This window comes from Nicotiana sylvestris, chromosome 2, assembly GCF_000393655.2.
Source record: "Nicotiana sylvestris chromosome 2, ASM39365v2, whole genome shotgun sequence".
Lineage (NCBI taxonomy): Eukaryota > Viridiplantae > Streptophyta > Magnoliopsida > Solanales > Solanaceae > Nicotiana > Nicotiana sylvestris.
In genome coordinates this window covers 112,010,940-112,026,792 of record NC_091058.1, presented here as the reverse complement: position 1 = coordinate 112,026,792, position 15,853 = coordinate 112,010,940, and the positions used below count along the sequence as shown (strand labels likewise).

At 33.5% G+C, this 15,853-nt stretch overlaps 1 protein-coding gene across 5 annotated transcripts; it reads right to left on the bottom strand.

Annotated features, from left to right (window-relative positions):
• Positions 1-8,781: 8,781 nt before the first annotated feature.
• Positions 8,782-13,557, bottom strand: LOC104215492 (uncharacterized). Of its 5 annotated transcripts, none has more exons than XM_070167463.1 (7): positions 13,247-13,557; positions 12,244-12,342; positions 11,630-11,757; positions 11,091-11,183; positions 9,750-9,857; positions 9,297-9,667; positions 8,782-9,003 (listed from the first exon to the last, which is right to left on the bottom strand). In XM_070167463.1, the coding sequence occupies exons 3-7, from the start codon at positions 11,651-11,653 to the stop codon at positions 8,928-8,930; spliced, it is 672 nt and encodes a 223-aa protein (XP_070023564.1). In that variant the 5' UTR covers positions 11,654-11,757; positions 12,244-12,342; positions 13,247-13,557; the 3' UTR covers positions 8,782-8,927. The 5 variants fall into 5 exon arrangements, with proteins under 5 accessions (XP_070023564.1, XP_070023566.1, XP_070023565.1 ...); XM_070167465.1 differs by having other exon boundaries at positions 11,630-11,723; XM_070167464.1 differs by having other exon boundaries at positions 12,244-12,366; positions 13,247-13,541.
• Positions 13,558-15,853: the final 2,296 nt, after the last annotated feature.

The window sequence follows — 15,853 nt, the reverse complement described above, 5'->3', positions numbered from 1 at the left end:
ACTCACCACTTACCATTTTTCTTAGGTACAACAACTGTGTTGGCTAACCAATTAGGGTACTTTACCTCGCGGATTGACCCAATTTTTAATAGCTTTTGGACCTCATCTTGAATCACCTGGTTTTTGAAAGCCCCTTGCTTTCTTTTCTTTTGCTTTATTGGTGTAAAGGATGGATCTTCGTTTAATTTGTGAGTCATCACATCCGGTGGTATCCCTGTCATGTCAGCATGGGACCAAGCAAAACAGTCCACGTTAGCTTTTAAAAATTTAATCAACATACCTCGCATATCTGAGCTTAAATTGGCTCCAATGTAAACCTTCCGTTCAGGCCATTGTTCGAATAATATCACAGCTTCGAGTTCTTCAATTGTTGTTTTGATATTTTCATTCTCTCCAGGTTCTTGAATTGTATCAGGTCTCGAGTCTAAATCCGTCTTTTCTTGTTCAACTATTACAGCGTTGATACTCCTAGCTGTTTGCTGATCCCCACGAATTTGGCAAATTCCCCATGGTGATGGGAATTTAATAACTTGATGTAGAGTTGATGGGATAGCATCCATATCATGTATCCACGGTATCCCCATGATCATATTGTAAGCCATTTCCATATCTACCACCTGAAATTTATTTTCTTTAACAACACCTACAGCAAAGGTTGTTAGAATTACCTCTCCTTTTGTTACCACACTTGAATTGTCGAAGCCTGACAAGGTATGCGCCTTGGGTATCATTTTGTCTTCAGCTTGCATTTCACGTAATACCCTTAGTAGTATAATATTTACGGAACTCCCTGGATCAATCAAAACTCGTTTTACATTAGTATCATGTACAAGTAAAGATATTACCAGTGTGTCATTATATGGAGTTATCACTCCTTCGGTATCTGCATTATCGAATGAAATACTTTCATTTTCTAAAACCTGCCGTACCTGTTTCCCGTGTGTAATTGTTACTTTAGAAACCTTGTTGGAGGCTGTGTAGGTTATGCCGTGAATATCTTCTCCCCCACTTATCACATTCACTGTTCTCTTGGGTGAAGGAGGCTTTGGTGGCTCTTGCCTATTTTTCATATAGGCCTGTTTACCTCTTTCACGAAATAACTCAGTGAGGTACCCTTGCTTCAATAGATGGTCCACTTCACTTTGCAAGAATCTACATTCTGAAGTTTTGTGCCCGTGATCATTGTGGAATTCGCACCAATGATCTGGATTGCGTCAATTTGGATTTGACCGCATCTCTTTTGGCCACCGCACCTTATCTCCCATACTTCTCAAAACAACCACGAGCTCCGAGGTAGTGACATTAAAGTTATATCCGCCGAACCGTGCCTTTAAACTTCTGTCATCATCTCGTGACTCTTGTCTGTTCCGATCATTTCTGAATTTCAATGAAGAACCACAGTCCCTATTCCTCGATTTTTGATCATATTGTTGGCTATCTTGTTTTGACCGTGGTTCTTTTCCTACAGGTCCCATATATGGATCGTACCTGTTTTTACCTGATCTTTTTTCGGTTTCTGATCTTCTGGAACCACCCCTTTCTTTATGATGAAACTTAGGTACGGTATCTTCTTCAATTCACAGCTTCGTACTATACCTGTTGTAAATATCATTCCACGTGGTTGCAGGGAATTCTCGAAGGCTTTCTTTGAGTCTTCTCGTGGCTTCAGAACTTTTGTCATTTAAATTACTTGCAAAAGCTATTGCAGCCCAGTTGTCAGGCACACGGGGTAGAGTCATTCTTTCACGCTGGAATCTATCAACAAAGTCTTTGAGCAACTCTGAATCTCCTTGTTTGATTTTGAAAATATCTTCCATTCTTTTCTCAACCTTTTGTGCTCCCGAATGTACTTTAATAAAAGAATCTGCAAGCTCAGCAAAAGAATTTATAGAATTTTCAGATAAAAGAGAATATCAGGTTAATGCACCCTTGGTGAGTGTTTCTCCAAATTTCTTGACCAGTACTGATTCAATTTCTTGTTTGGTCAAGTCGTTGCCTTTTACGCCTGTTGTAAATGCAGTCACGTGGTCACGTGGGTAGTACCATCATATTTCGGGATATCAGGCATTTTGAACTTTTTCGGAATTGGAAGGGGAGCAGCACTTGGCTTCCAAGGTTGTTGTGAGTATTTGTCCATGTCAACTCCTTTTATTACAGGCGGAACTCCAGGGATTTGCTCAATACGTTCATTTTGTTCCTTAATCTGTTTCTGCAAGGTTAGTACTAAATTTTGCAAATAGAAATTATTTGAATTACCTGGTTCCCCTTCCTGTGGTTCACTGGTGGTTCCTCCATTTCCAGAATTAACAAGACCAAAACGGGGATTCTCCAATGTATTATTATTAGGAGTTGGTGTGGGTGGTGCAGCAGGCAATCGACTAACTAGAACCTAAAGAGCTTTGCCGACCTGTGCATCAATTAGCTTTTGTAAAACTTCATTTGTACCACCTTCAAAGTGTTCAGATTGTTCTTGTTGATCAGCACGAGATTTAGGAGTGCCTTCTCGAGATTGACGTGGTGAATTTTGAGGGGAGGGAACCACTTCAATGTTATGTAAATCTCCTTGATTTTGATGGATTTGATTTTCTGGGTTTCCCAAAATATTTTCATTGTTATTGTTGGTGTTGTTGTTTGACATGGTGATAACAATGGACAAGTGTGAACACCTAATTTTTGACAACATTTAATTTTTTATCACTTTTTTTATGTAAATATTTTAGGGGGTTTTAACCTACTATTATTTTAGCTTTATTACACTTTTTATTATAGGATAAAAATACAAAAAAAAATTAAAAGCTGAATTATCACTATTAATATTTTTTGTTTTTTTTATAAAAAATAAATCCGAAAATATTTATTTTTTTTAATAAAAAACAAAAATAATAATTTCGGGAATTATTTAAAAATAAGAAAAAGGGAAGTATTGAATAAAAAAAGTTTAAAAAAAATAAAAAGTTTTGTGGAAATTTTAAAAAATTAAAAAGTAAAAGAAGGTTGGAATTAAAAAATAAATATAAAGCTATCTGAAAATTTAAAAAATTTAAAGTAATTGAAATTAGCATTTTTAAAAGAAAAAGAAAAGATAGTGGTTTGTTTTTTTAAAGAAAAGTTAATAAAGTGAGATTCTCTTTTAAAAAAATAAAAAGTGGGATTTTAAATAAGATAAAAGTAATTAAAGTTGGAATTTTAAAAATAAAAGTAAATAAAGGTGGGATTTCTTTTTCTAAAAAAATAAAAGCAATTTGTAAGTGGGATTTCTTTTAATTAAAAAATAAAAAAATAAAAAACTGAAAATTTCGAAATTTTGCTATAAATAGAAGAGAAAATTTAGGAAGAGGGAGATAGAGAAAAAAAATGGAGCTGAATTTTTAAGAGAGAGAAAAATTCTGAAAATATTAAGACTTCCAAAAATACAAATAAAAACATTCTGGAAATTAAAAGAGTGAGTAGTATACACCTGATATACAATCTAAATATTCTGATATACGGATTCAGAAATTAAGGGTTAAACATTAATTAGTCTTCCAAATCTGAAAAGATTCCCTTTGCTTCTGTCCGTTGATTGTTGTTGGTGTTTCTGGATTTTCACCTTGATTTTAAAATTTGTCACTGGTTTCTCGTTGCTGGTTACTGGGTGTTGCTGTTGTTGTATGCTACTGAATTTCTGCTGATATCTCTTTTCTTTTGCTTCCAATATCAGGTACACAACTGACACGCTGATTATTGTAAACTGAAATATGAAGCATGAATACAAAATGAAGAGTTGAAGTTCTAAATTTATTTTAATTATATTCTGAATTTTATTTGTATATATAAATTATTTAGTTTACTCTAATCAGAATCATGTAGCTGTTTAATATATATAGTGGAACATCTGACGATAGTTTAACGGACGAACTATCTATATATTACCTAAAAATAAATAAATGGTGTAGTAACTCCGTCTAGTTAATTCGTTATGGTTGGATGATTACTATATCTCAAAAAGCACGTTAGTTCATCAAACGAATATACCATTTCGGAACTTGTAGGAATGTTGTTTAGTTAAATACTATTGGTTAATTTCAACATGTAAATGGTTTAGAATTAAAATTAGATTGCTAAGTTTTTTTTTTTTTGACAAACTGTGAACATGCCTAGTATAATGTAACTAGGTAGTAACATGTGAATAAGATGGCCCAGGTCTAGTTTATGCCATACACGTTGGGTCTGGGCCCACATTGGCAACGGACTACCCTGCTTGCATCATTTTCAGAATTTATGAATCATATTCGAAACCCAACTATAACAACTTGAGCATGTAAATAAATTAAGACCTTTTCTCTTTCATTTTGTAGAGACAATGTTAATAGAAAAAATGTGGGCACTTTAGGATTATCCTTTTAAAATAAATGAGATGAGCCTCGCCCAATAAAACGCACAAATTGCGAGGCCCTCGATAAATGTTTAATTAAAATTACTTAGACTTCGGGATGAGCCGTTTAGCAAAATTCTACGGCCTTACCCAAAAATAATAATACGCTAATTGCTTTAGGCGCGCATTTTAATAATATTACCTTCTTAAACTCGGGTGTGCATTTCATGCGACCCAAATCCAAATCCCAAAACATTGAATAAAAATGCGTTCCGGATCGCGGGTGCATTTCATGTGACGCAATCCAAAGACATGTTTTAAACGATGTTCACATTCTTTTAAAATATAATAATAAAAGCGGTAAAGAGTTAAAATTTGCACATGAGCTCATAATTGTATAAAATCAGATAAACAAGCCGAATATGACAGTTGAGCGACCGTGCTAGAACCACGGAACTCGGGAATGCCTAACACCTTCTCCCGGGTTAACAGAATTCCTTATCCGGATTTCTGGTTCGCAGACTGTAATACAGAGTCATTCTTTTCCTCGATACGGGATTAAATTGGTGACTTGGGACACCTTAAATCTCTCAAGTGGCGACTCTGAATAAATAAATAAATAAATCCCGTTTCGATTGTCCTTTAATTGGAAAAACTCCTTCACCCCTTGCGGGGACGGAAAAAGGAGGTGTGACAACAAGATGTAGCTTAAAAGAAAAGATTATCAGATTCCCGGTAACGGAACCAATTTGTTTAACCAAAAATCTAAGTCTTTGGTCAAAGCTAGAAAGAAATTCGGGTTACTGATAATCAGGAGACGAAAATAAAATATTTTTGAAAATGATGGTAAAGCAGTAAATAGTTTTGTCTTTCAGTAAGATCTCAATCGTATTTCGTGTCCTTACAGATGTTTAGTCTTTCCCCTTTTATAGTTGATTCTACGATAAGATATAATGTTTTTGTCTTAATGAAACAATTATGAGCAATAAATAATATTTAAAAGAAACGTTACACAATCATTTCTATTTAATTCAGATTCTCTAACGTATTTGACATTTAATGTTGTATTTGGATTCTTTTACGTCATCAGATTCGTATCTTCAAATTCTTCTGATCTTTAATCTTTAAACGACTCGAATAGGTACGAGACTCGTACATATTACGGTCCACACCTATGTTGCTTTCTTTTCCCCCTATCTGTTGTCGCCCGTGCCTCTTGGCTATTCATTGCGTTTTGACCTTTTGACCAGTCCACGTGTCATGACACGTCATCTTCAATATTCAGACTCAGTTTTTTCCCAATACAAATTGGATGCTTGATCTACACATAAACAGTACGTAGCCTAGATGATTGAGTGCACACCAGACAACCACAGAAAAATAATTAAGTAGCTAGTAATATCTTAGTTTTGATGAATTATATATTGATGCTATTATGTCCTTGCTAGCATATGATCTATGGTTAAAAAATGACTTGTGCCCCTATTGAAAGTGATTGTACTGTAGTTATCAGATCATCTGTCCCTTTCCCCTTCTCTAGCCTCTTCCCCAGGCCAGGCCTCTAGCTTCACTTCTATCGATTTATTTTCTTTTCCTGCTCTAACATCTGTTTGCAGATCTTTGTAACCTAATTTACCCGTCCGCATAATGGAATTTAAATTTTGTTATCCCTAGGGTTCACCAATCACCTACCAGTTTTGATGATAACAATAATTAAGAAAAGAAATTTTAACTAAGTCATCAATTGATCAAATACTATGTATTGTAGACGGCATTAACTCTATCATCTTAACATTTTGGTTATCAAGCGCCTTATAGAAACATACTCGGAGTAATAGATAGGAATCTCATATGTCAAGATTTATTTTCAAGGTTCCAATTATTCCTACATGTACATCTGTGGCATAGGCCATTACATGTAACTAGGACTTCATAACAGGGGCGTATCTAGAGTGTAGTGTATGAGTTCCTGAAAACTCAGTAACTTTTGCATAGATCATGTATTTTTATTAAAAAATTTACTAAATATTTATAAATATGTAACGGTGAACCCAGTTATTATGGTATATAATTTGAGATTGCGACAGAAACCCATAAAATTTAAATTCTGGATCCGCCTCTGCTTCGTAACATTTCAGTGACAATTCAATTAGCTAGGATCCAAAAATACTGTTTGTAGGTAATGTATAAACTAGTATAACATGCTCGTGGGAAACAAAATAGAAGTATAATTGGCTAGCTAGAATCTGATGAATTTGAGACACCTATAACTGTAAGTATAGAAGACTGGATACTAATGAAACAAGGTTGTAAAGAAATAACATTTCCAAATACCAAAAGGAATCTAGTTTCTATACTCTGCATTAAAGGAGAACACGTCATGAGGATAACGAAAAAATTGCTGCGTATAGGCACAACGGATCGATACCATTTATGAATTACAAGAAAATACATATGGCTTCACATCATAACAAATAATGACCCATATTTTTAAGTTTTATCCGACCTAGCCTATATTGTACATATTTTGAAAACACTAGCTCTGCAAATTCAAAATATGTGTTCTTACAACCATTACTTATAAAAGCTCTGGAGTTAAATCTATGTTCTCACAACCATTGCTTTCACTCTCTCTCTTCTTCTCACATCTTTTACATATTTTTCAAGAGGCCGTCCTCTATTATTGCTTCTTCCTCTATGTCACTTGGTTGCAATGTAAAAGAATTGAAGAGTTGAAGTCCACCATTGAAGGTCATTCAAAGCTTTGCTTTCGAAAATAGAAGTTTTTGAGTTTGTTAGTTGTTTGGATTGAGTGTCGTTTCAACTGATTGAAAATATCAAAAGGAGTTCAAAATTTAAATTTGAAGTAATTTGGAGTAGATTTGAGCAAGATTTGAGTTAAATTTCAGAAAAGAAGCAAGGAAGAAGACGAAGTCAGTTTTTTGTATAATTATGTATAATCCTGTATAATAGTGTATATGAGTGTATAAACACATCTTATACACTATTATACACTTTTATACACATTTATACAAATGTCTGTAGACGAACTTCTTCCACGATTTTCAGTTGCAATTCTTGTTCAAAATCAGTCCAAATCTTCATCAAATGACTTCAAATTTTATATACAACCTCCTTACTATTTCTAACAAGTCTAGATAACACCCACTCCAAATTTCTCACATCAAACTCGGAATTTAAACTCACATATTTAAGCTTGTTAAAAATTTAATTTTCACCACCCAAATAGATTTGGTTCGTTGAACTAATATTTGAGTCACAGTTACTGATTCGAAAATTAACTTAAAAGCTTGGACAATCTTTTTTAAAAAATTAAATAGGAATTTTGAGAACCTATTGGAGTTGGATGTTAAATTTTAGCCTATTATTTTTGGGTTAGTTGGTTGTAAATTGAAATATGAGCTATAAAATTGAAAAGTAGAGAGCTCAATTGTTCTTATATAAAATTTTCCCTTTATGAAACTCATAGAAGTCATAACCGCAAACGAACTTCTTGAACCGAAAGATTTATTTTTTCAAAAAGCACTTTTGTTGTTGTTGTAGTATTTATTAAAAGTATTTTTTCTAAAGTTAACACTACAACAAATTTGATTATCAATGATGAATTATTTTGTCACCTATGATTCACTTTTCGTCACCAAAGATTTTTTGTGACGAAATTTTTGTTGTCAATCTTTCTTCTCTAAAATACCGTCACTAATAACATATAAAAGCAACTTTGTGTTTCGTCGCCAAATAATGAAGTATTAAATACGAAATTCTTTTTCGTCCCCAAATACATAATATTTATGACGGATTTATTTGTCATAAAAAGCACAAAAAAATCATATTTAATAGTATGATTTCGTCACTAAAAAGTGCATTAATGTCGACGAAAAAAGTCGTCTCTAAAAATTTAGTTTAATTAGTGACGACGTCAAATGTCTCTAAAGCTCTGTGTGTTTCGTAGTTGAAAAACCGTAATTTTTTCTCTAAAGCCTACCTTTTATCTACAAAAAGGTATTTCGTCCCTAAATATATAATTTGTGACAATTATAATTTTGTAGTTAAAACTATCATCTCGTCACTAAAAAAAATATTTTTATCGACAAAACAAAGTTATCACTATAAGTTATCATAATTACCGACAATTACAATTGTCAATACAAAGTTGATTCATAGTCAATAAAAAGATCATTTTGGGACATAAATTATTTTTGTCACTAAATATAGTGAATTTATGACGAACTTAATTTGTTTCGTGACGAAAATGTGATATTCCTAAAAACTATACAAAAGTGAACTTTTTTGTCACTAATAACAAATATTTGATGACGTTTATATTCGTATTTGTTTTAGATTGACGTTATACGAATTTGAAATAACATAATAAAACAATCAAGGTAATAACAGAAAAATAAAAAAAATCAAAGGTAACAAAAATATTCACCATTGATCATAAAACTAATATTAAAACTATATTGAAATAAAAGCTTCTTAAATTAAAAGAAACATAATAAAAGTAAATATGTCCAACACTGAGAATTGAAATATACTAAATATTACTCCTAAATTAGGACTGAGAAGTGGAGGAATGCAATGACACTTCACTTGCAATTAGTCTTAATCCAATAGTTACCTTCATATATCTGTATAAAAGATAGAGAAAAAATTAAGATTTACGTTAATACTTTATGGTATCATGGTATAAATAAAATATAATTGGTATAAACTACAACTTCTTGTTAGACGTAGAGTTTAATTGGTGAAACAAATAATTGAATTGTGATACGAAAATAAATAAATAGTGTGAAGTTTAGTGTACCCAAAGTTGATAATCTGGTGGAGCTCAATCTTCGATGTATCATAAAAAAAACATTCGAACTTAGATGCTAAAAGAATTATAATTGAATTTGTCATTTAAAGATGTAGTACTTCTAACCTTGATGGTGATGAGCCAATAAAATGATGTTGCATTTGATTTAACATCTCCTCTTGGCGTGCCCTAAGAGTACCCAATTCCGAAGTTAATGTCGGTATCTGTATCTTCTGATTTGCTACCTCAGTTTCAGCTACATTCAAACGTTCTTGTAAACCATGTTGGGCAGTAGCAGCTTCCTCTTTTGCCCTCCTAAGAGAGTCCTCTAATTCTGCTGTCCTCCTTTTTGTTGTTGTAGTTGTATTAGGCTTTGGACCATAGCCAAGCCCTTTAATATATCCCGACCTTGCACCAAGTACATTATCAATAATTTCATCAATAGTCATCGGATTCTCTTCAGAAATAGACCGAGCTCTCAAATCTCTCATTTTGTTCTACATAAAAATATTACATAAGTTAAATTAATTATAAGATAGAATGAATACATGTGACATGTTACTAAAATATTTTACTTACGTAGTTAGTCTCAGCCTCTGGAGATGACCATCCTTTTTCACTCGAGTAATGGGTGCTTTTGTAGAACTTAATCCTATTTGGCTCTTCTCCTTCATGTTCCTTCACACCCTACACAAAGAAGGAAAAAGAGCAGTGATTCAGATCTTTGTTGACTTTAATAGAAGTGCGACTTTCTTACATGGGCAACTGGAGGGCATGATATCTAGATGATTGTATAACATACACAAACAGATTAAAGATTCTTATTTATGAATAGGTTTGGTGTCTGATTGTGAAAATATTTACACATATGAGGCAAGGTTAGTTTCAGAGAGTCAAGTATTACACATTAAGTAGGTTCTCTATTTTTTATACAAATGATATGTTTCTCCCATTTTAGCAATTCTCATCCCACATATCTGACTTTCTAATGTAGGCCGGGATCATAGAACTCAAGCAAAAAAAAAAGTAAATAGAAAGGAAGAGGAAGAACTGATGCGGAATGCTTTCCGAGTTCGAACAACTCAAACATAAATAAAATAAAAATAACTGCTTTGCATAGAAGATATGCCTTCTGTATGAGAAGAGATCAAATATTAACTAAATCAGTGGATACATTAATCTTCAAATATAAAAGTATAGTAGATGGAATGTCTGATGAGAATCAAGTTTTCTACTTCTTTTTTCTTAGAAAACGTAAGTTTTATTGAGTATCAGCACTAACGTTGGGGCTATAAATTAGGAAATGTGATCTAACAAGATTTCAGCATTATTTACAAGTTCCAGTTTACACCAAAACATAATAAGAGCTTAACAGTCAAGTTCTAGTAATTTACTACTTAAGAGCATGAAATGTCTAATATTTAACCAAGTTATATGTCTAGTTTTAAGTGCTAAGTTATGTTATCAAAACACTCATAAACTACATTAACATGGAAACAGGTGGTTAAAGCAGTGATTGATCCTAGTGCAAATATGGAGTTCAGAGCCAACACGACAGATGATCCTCACAAGAGGAAACCAGATATCAGTAAAGCAAAAGAAGCTAACTGGTTCACGAAATGCCATATAAGAAAACTAGAAATCCAATAACGAGTCACAAATAGAGCGTTGATAGCAATAAATAGGCCAAACAAGCTCTAGAATACTCAGCAATTGCAATAAGAAAACTTGCACAACAGCAACAAGAAGCTAACTTGATTTGAATTATGAATGAAAAATGGCAATACTTAAAAGTATGTGCAAGTTCTTTTCTTTTTTTCACCATTTTGAATATTAAAAATGTCCCTTGAGATTTCAGTCTTCGCCTACCAAGCATAGAGATTGGAAAAGCTACAAAAAAATAAAAATAGTATAACTTACTATTTCAGCACGAGCAGCTACAAAAGCTCTTGACCCCATGAAATGATTAGATTGCAGCTTTGTTCGATTGACTTTGTTTATCTCGCATCGTCTCTACAAAGAATATATAAATATAAGTAAATAAAATTAGAATGATACAAATATGATGCTAAAGCTTATTACCATTTCGCACTATAATTTCTCAGATGTTAGCATAAAAGATTGGACAGAAACTAAAGAACCACATCAAGCTCTTCTCAAAGGTTGCATTTTACAAAGGCATTTAAAGGATCCTTTTTTCTCTTTTTTTACTTCAAGTTTATTTTCTCACTCTTTCTGTAAATGCAAATTTTGAAGGGCCTACTCATATTAATGTAAGATATATCATCCATGAATGAATGTTGCGGCTATAAAGTAGAGAAAAACATGATGTTGAAAATATCTTTTGTACATTTTGTTTATTCGTATACTTAATTACTTAAATTACCTTTTTCTTGGAGAAATCGTGAATGTTGGTTGTTAGAAAAAATTACAACGAGACAAATATGAATAGAAATTACCTTATGCTTTGGATTCGCCCACATATCACAAAGCCTATTCCAATTTTTCGGGGTCAACTCTGGTACTTCAATTTTACGAGCCTCTTCCTCGGATCTTGCACTTTCAAATAGCTTTGTTTACATCCCCTCTTTTAAACATAATCCATTTGTTTTATTAAGATAAACTCAAGAATAATTTTGCAGTAGGTGTGCAGTTCTTGGCTACCCTTAGTATCTACTAAAACCAATAAGAAAGAATGGGTGCAATGTAATTTATCAGATAATGACTTCCACAGAAATGAAAATCTCGAATATACCTTCGAATTGGAATTGAATTGACCCAACCATAAGAAATTACTTCAACTTTACATCAAAGGTTTCAGTTAAATAAGTACTACCAAAAGTACTACCAAAAGTCTGAATTAGAAAGTGCAATTAGAAAGTGCAGGATATAGTTGTTGCATATAGAAAAACCACATGGAATGCACAGAACAAGCCAAAAAAAAGATTCATAAGAATAAACAACAAAAAATAGGAGTATACTGACAACAATACGCAATAAGCATCAGAATAAAGGAGAACAAACAATACTAATAAATACACTCCTAGTCAATATAATAAAAGGTACGTATTACCTGTATTAGGAGTAGAATTATTACTATTTGATGGACCAGATGATCGACTTGCTTGAGTAGAAGCACATGTAATTGTGGTTTGTCTAGAGACACGTCCGCCTGGTGCCATTGATTTGTAGAATTCTATTAGTATATTCATTAGATGTAATATCGGTTAGTTTAATAAACCAAAAATTAGAAATAACTAAAGGAAAATTCAAAAAAAACATAAATCATCAATCTTGATGCACATCATTTCCTAATAAGAGCTGTCTTCTTCTCCTAATATTTATTGAACTATTGAAGCATCACTAGCCGATTTAAGTAATTAGTATAACATACCAAAAAGATCTGCTTATGCAAAAAAAAAATTAAATTTGAAGGCACATAAACCATGTTTTCAAAAACTTATACATGCGGCAGAGTTAAAAGAAGCTTTGTGTCTGACAAAGATTGAGCCTAGTGAAGAAATATTTACTGGTTTCAACAACAATATAAATTACCCTACATAATATTCACCTTAAAATTCGATTCATCTGAATTTAAAGTGCCATTATCCGATCAAACAAATTCCTAAGGGCCACCAAGAAGCATGATTTGAGTCAAACAGAAGCTTTAATACCATATTTCCACAATACATCCGATCTTCCCTCAAAACCAGACAGAAAATGTCAAGATATATACACAAAATAGATGACTACATAATCCCTAATATTTCCCCTTCAATACACACATGCTTCACTAGTTGTATGCCACACACCAACTGTAAAAATACACACACGCAAAATCATAAATATATACAGTAAATTAAAAACTATAAATATATATAGTAAATTAGAGAGTTTCTGTTTCAAAATCTTCTAATTGACTTATTCTCGTCTAGATTAATCATATGAGACAAAATAAAGGCATCTCAATGTCTATGCCACAAATAATTAATGAATTAATAATTCGATATATGATTGTGGCAAATTACAATCTATTGAATCTTATTCAAATATAGAGTAGGTGGAATGATACATACCTGTTCAGAAATTTTGCTTCACTTTGCAATGTATTTTTTCCAGTCATTTTTCTCATATATATATATATAGTAGTTATCCTGAATTTCGTTTGGAGCCAAAAATCCCAAAATCCAGCGCCAAAAGACAGTTTCTTTCTCCATTTTACAGTGTTGTGAAATTTTATATGGTGGGTATCGACGAGTTTGATGGGTATGGACGAGATTGAAGAGTTATCATGCTAAAGAAAAGATTATCCCAAAAAATTAGGAAGTGGAGAAGTGCCTTTTCCCAAACTTTCTTCGAGCCCTAACCTTTATCTCTCTCTCCCACTAATTCTATTTCTATAAATCTACAACCAACTTATGTAAAATAGTAGTAAAAAGAAACTTTGACTTGTGAAAATAATATTAAAATGAAACTTTATTTTAGAACGTATCCCAATTTTGGGTGACTTTATATTATAAATAAGTTATATGAAATATGTACTATAATAATACAATATTCAAAAGAATTATTTCAAAAACTGATTTAACTATCTTGGCATAAATAAAATGTTAAACAAAGGGTGTTCACGGTAAATTGAACTAAACATAAAACGGATCAAATCATAGAAAAAAATCGATATTCTTTATTTGATTTGATTTTGATATTTTTAGTTTTAAGAACATATAAAATTTAATTATTTGATTTTAAGCAAAACTTAATCGAAAAAGCCGAACCAGATTGATTATATAAATACATTATTAGAAATTATAACTATATAAAATTTACATAACACATTGATTTTTGCGATCTTGGTTCGTAGCAACTGAAGTGAAGTCTGAAAAGTCTATAAGCTATTACAAAATGTCCGATAAGAGATAGAATAGTAAAGGGGGAGAGACATGGGACTGCAGACGCCAAGCAGCTACCTTGTGGACTCCAAAGTCTGTCGGGAGCTCTCAACTCGCACTGGCAGGATCAACAACGCCTGAATCTGCACACAAGGTGCAGGGAGTAAAGTGAGTACTCCAACTCAGTGAGTAATAATCATAAATAAAGACTGAAAGCAGGAAATCACGTAAGGCACATTACAGGCTATAATGAAGCAGTAAAACTGGTAAAAACAGTAAACCAGTAGAGGCATGTGAAAGTCATTTTAGTTCAAATTAACTTCACGAAAAGCATCAGTTAAGTTCCAACTTTTCGCAACTGCGATGAACACTACGCACCTGCGCCTTCGCAGGTACGGTCCCACAACCGCATCTGCGGTTCCTGCCTTCCCAGGCATTTTTCGCTTCTGCGGCCTCCCTTCTCGCAACTGCGGTATCGCACCTGCGGTCCCCAATCCGCAGGTGCGGAAATACTAGAAGCAGAAAATCTGTAGCTCACCAAAATTCCAAACTTCTCCGTCAACCATCCGAAATCACCCCGAGGCTTCCGGGACCTCAACCAAAAACACAAACATATCCCATAACCTTATTCAAATTTGTATCAATCTTCAAAACACTTCAAACAATATCGAATCAACCAAAACACATCGGATTCGAGCCTAAGTTTCCAAAATCTTCCAAACTACGCTTTTGATAAAAAAACTCAACCAAACCATGTCCGAATGACCTGAAAATTTTCACACATATCCCAAATGACACAACGAAACTACTGCAACTCTCGAAATTCCATTTCGACTCCTATATCAAAATCTCACTTATCAACCGGAAACCACCAAAATACCAACTTCGCCAATTCAAGCCTAAATCTACTTCGAACTTCCAAAACTCATTTCGATCACGCTCTTAAGTCCCAAATCACCTCCCGAAGTTATCCGAACCATCAAAACTCCTATCCGAGCTCTCTAACACATAAGTCATTATCACGACCCGGATTTCCCTCCTCGGGAGTCGTGATGGCGCCTACTCGTAGTAGCTAGGCAAGCCGCGAAATATAAAAATTACTAACTCTTTCATTTTTAACCTTTTTTAACAATATGAATTAATAGGTAATCAACATTGAATATTAACGATAAATAGAACAAGCGGAAGACTTAAACTGATAAAAATAACCAAAGCCAGTACTACAATGCCAATACACGCCTCTACCCGGAATCCGGTGCTACAATATCACGGACTGTCTATGAGTACTACATACAAGAGTCTGAAAAGGAAATACAATCTGTCTCGAATACAAGTGGAAACAGAACACATAATGAGATAGAAGAGAATGTCGGGCCTGCGGACGCCTGCAGGACTACCTCGGGATCCCTAGCTGGACTGAAGGCAGCCACCCAAATGCTATGGTCCAAGAGCTACTTCGGGATCTGCACATAGTGCAGAGTGTAGTATCAACACAATCTGATCCCATGTGCTGGTAAGTGTCTAGCCTAACCTCGGCGAAGTAGTGACGAGGCTAGGACCAGATTACCAAATAAACCTGTGCAGTTATACAATATACATCGAAAAATAAACAGAAATAAACAAGTAAAGATGGGAGGAGGTACATGTTGTACCAATAACAACAGTACATCAAGAGTAATAGCATAAGAACAACTTAGATTTTACAGCAAAACAACAAGGAACTTGTATCCAATCTACAACACTTTGTATCAGCAATTGTTGCGGCGTGCAACCCGATCCCAGTATATAACAACA

What these genes read in the sequence shown, in the direction of transcription:
- LOC104215492 (XM_070167463.1), bottom strand. Translation starts at nt 11,653, where the DNA reads ATGTGGGCGAATCCAAAGCATAAG. An exon ending in TAGCTGCTCGTGCTGAAATA is followed by an intron (nt 9,858 to 11,090) that starts GTAAGTTATACT and finishes TTCTTTGTGTAG; the next exon opens with GGTGTGAAGGAACATGAAGG. An exon ending in ATTGGCTCATCACCATCAAG is followed by an intron (nt 9,004 to 9,296) that starts GTTAGAAGTACT and finishes TCTTTTATACAG; the next exon opens with ATATATGAAGGTAACTATTG.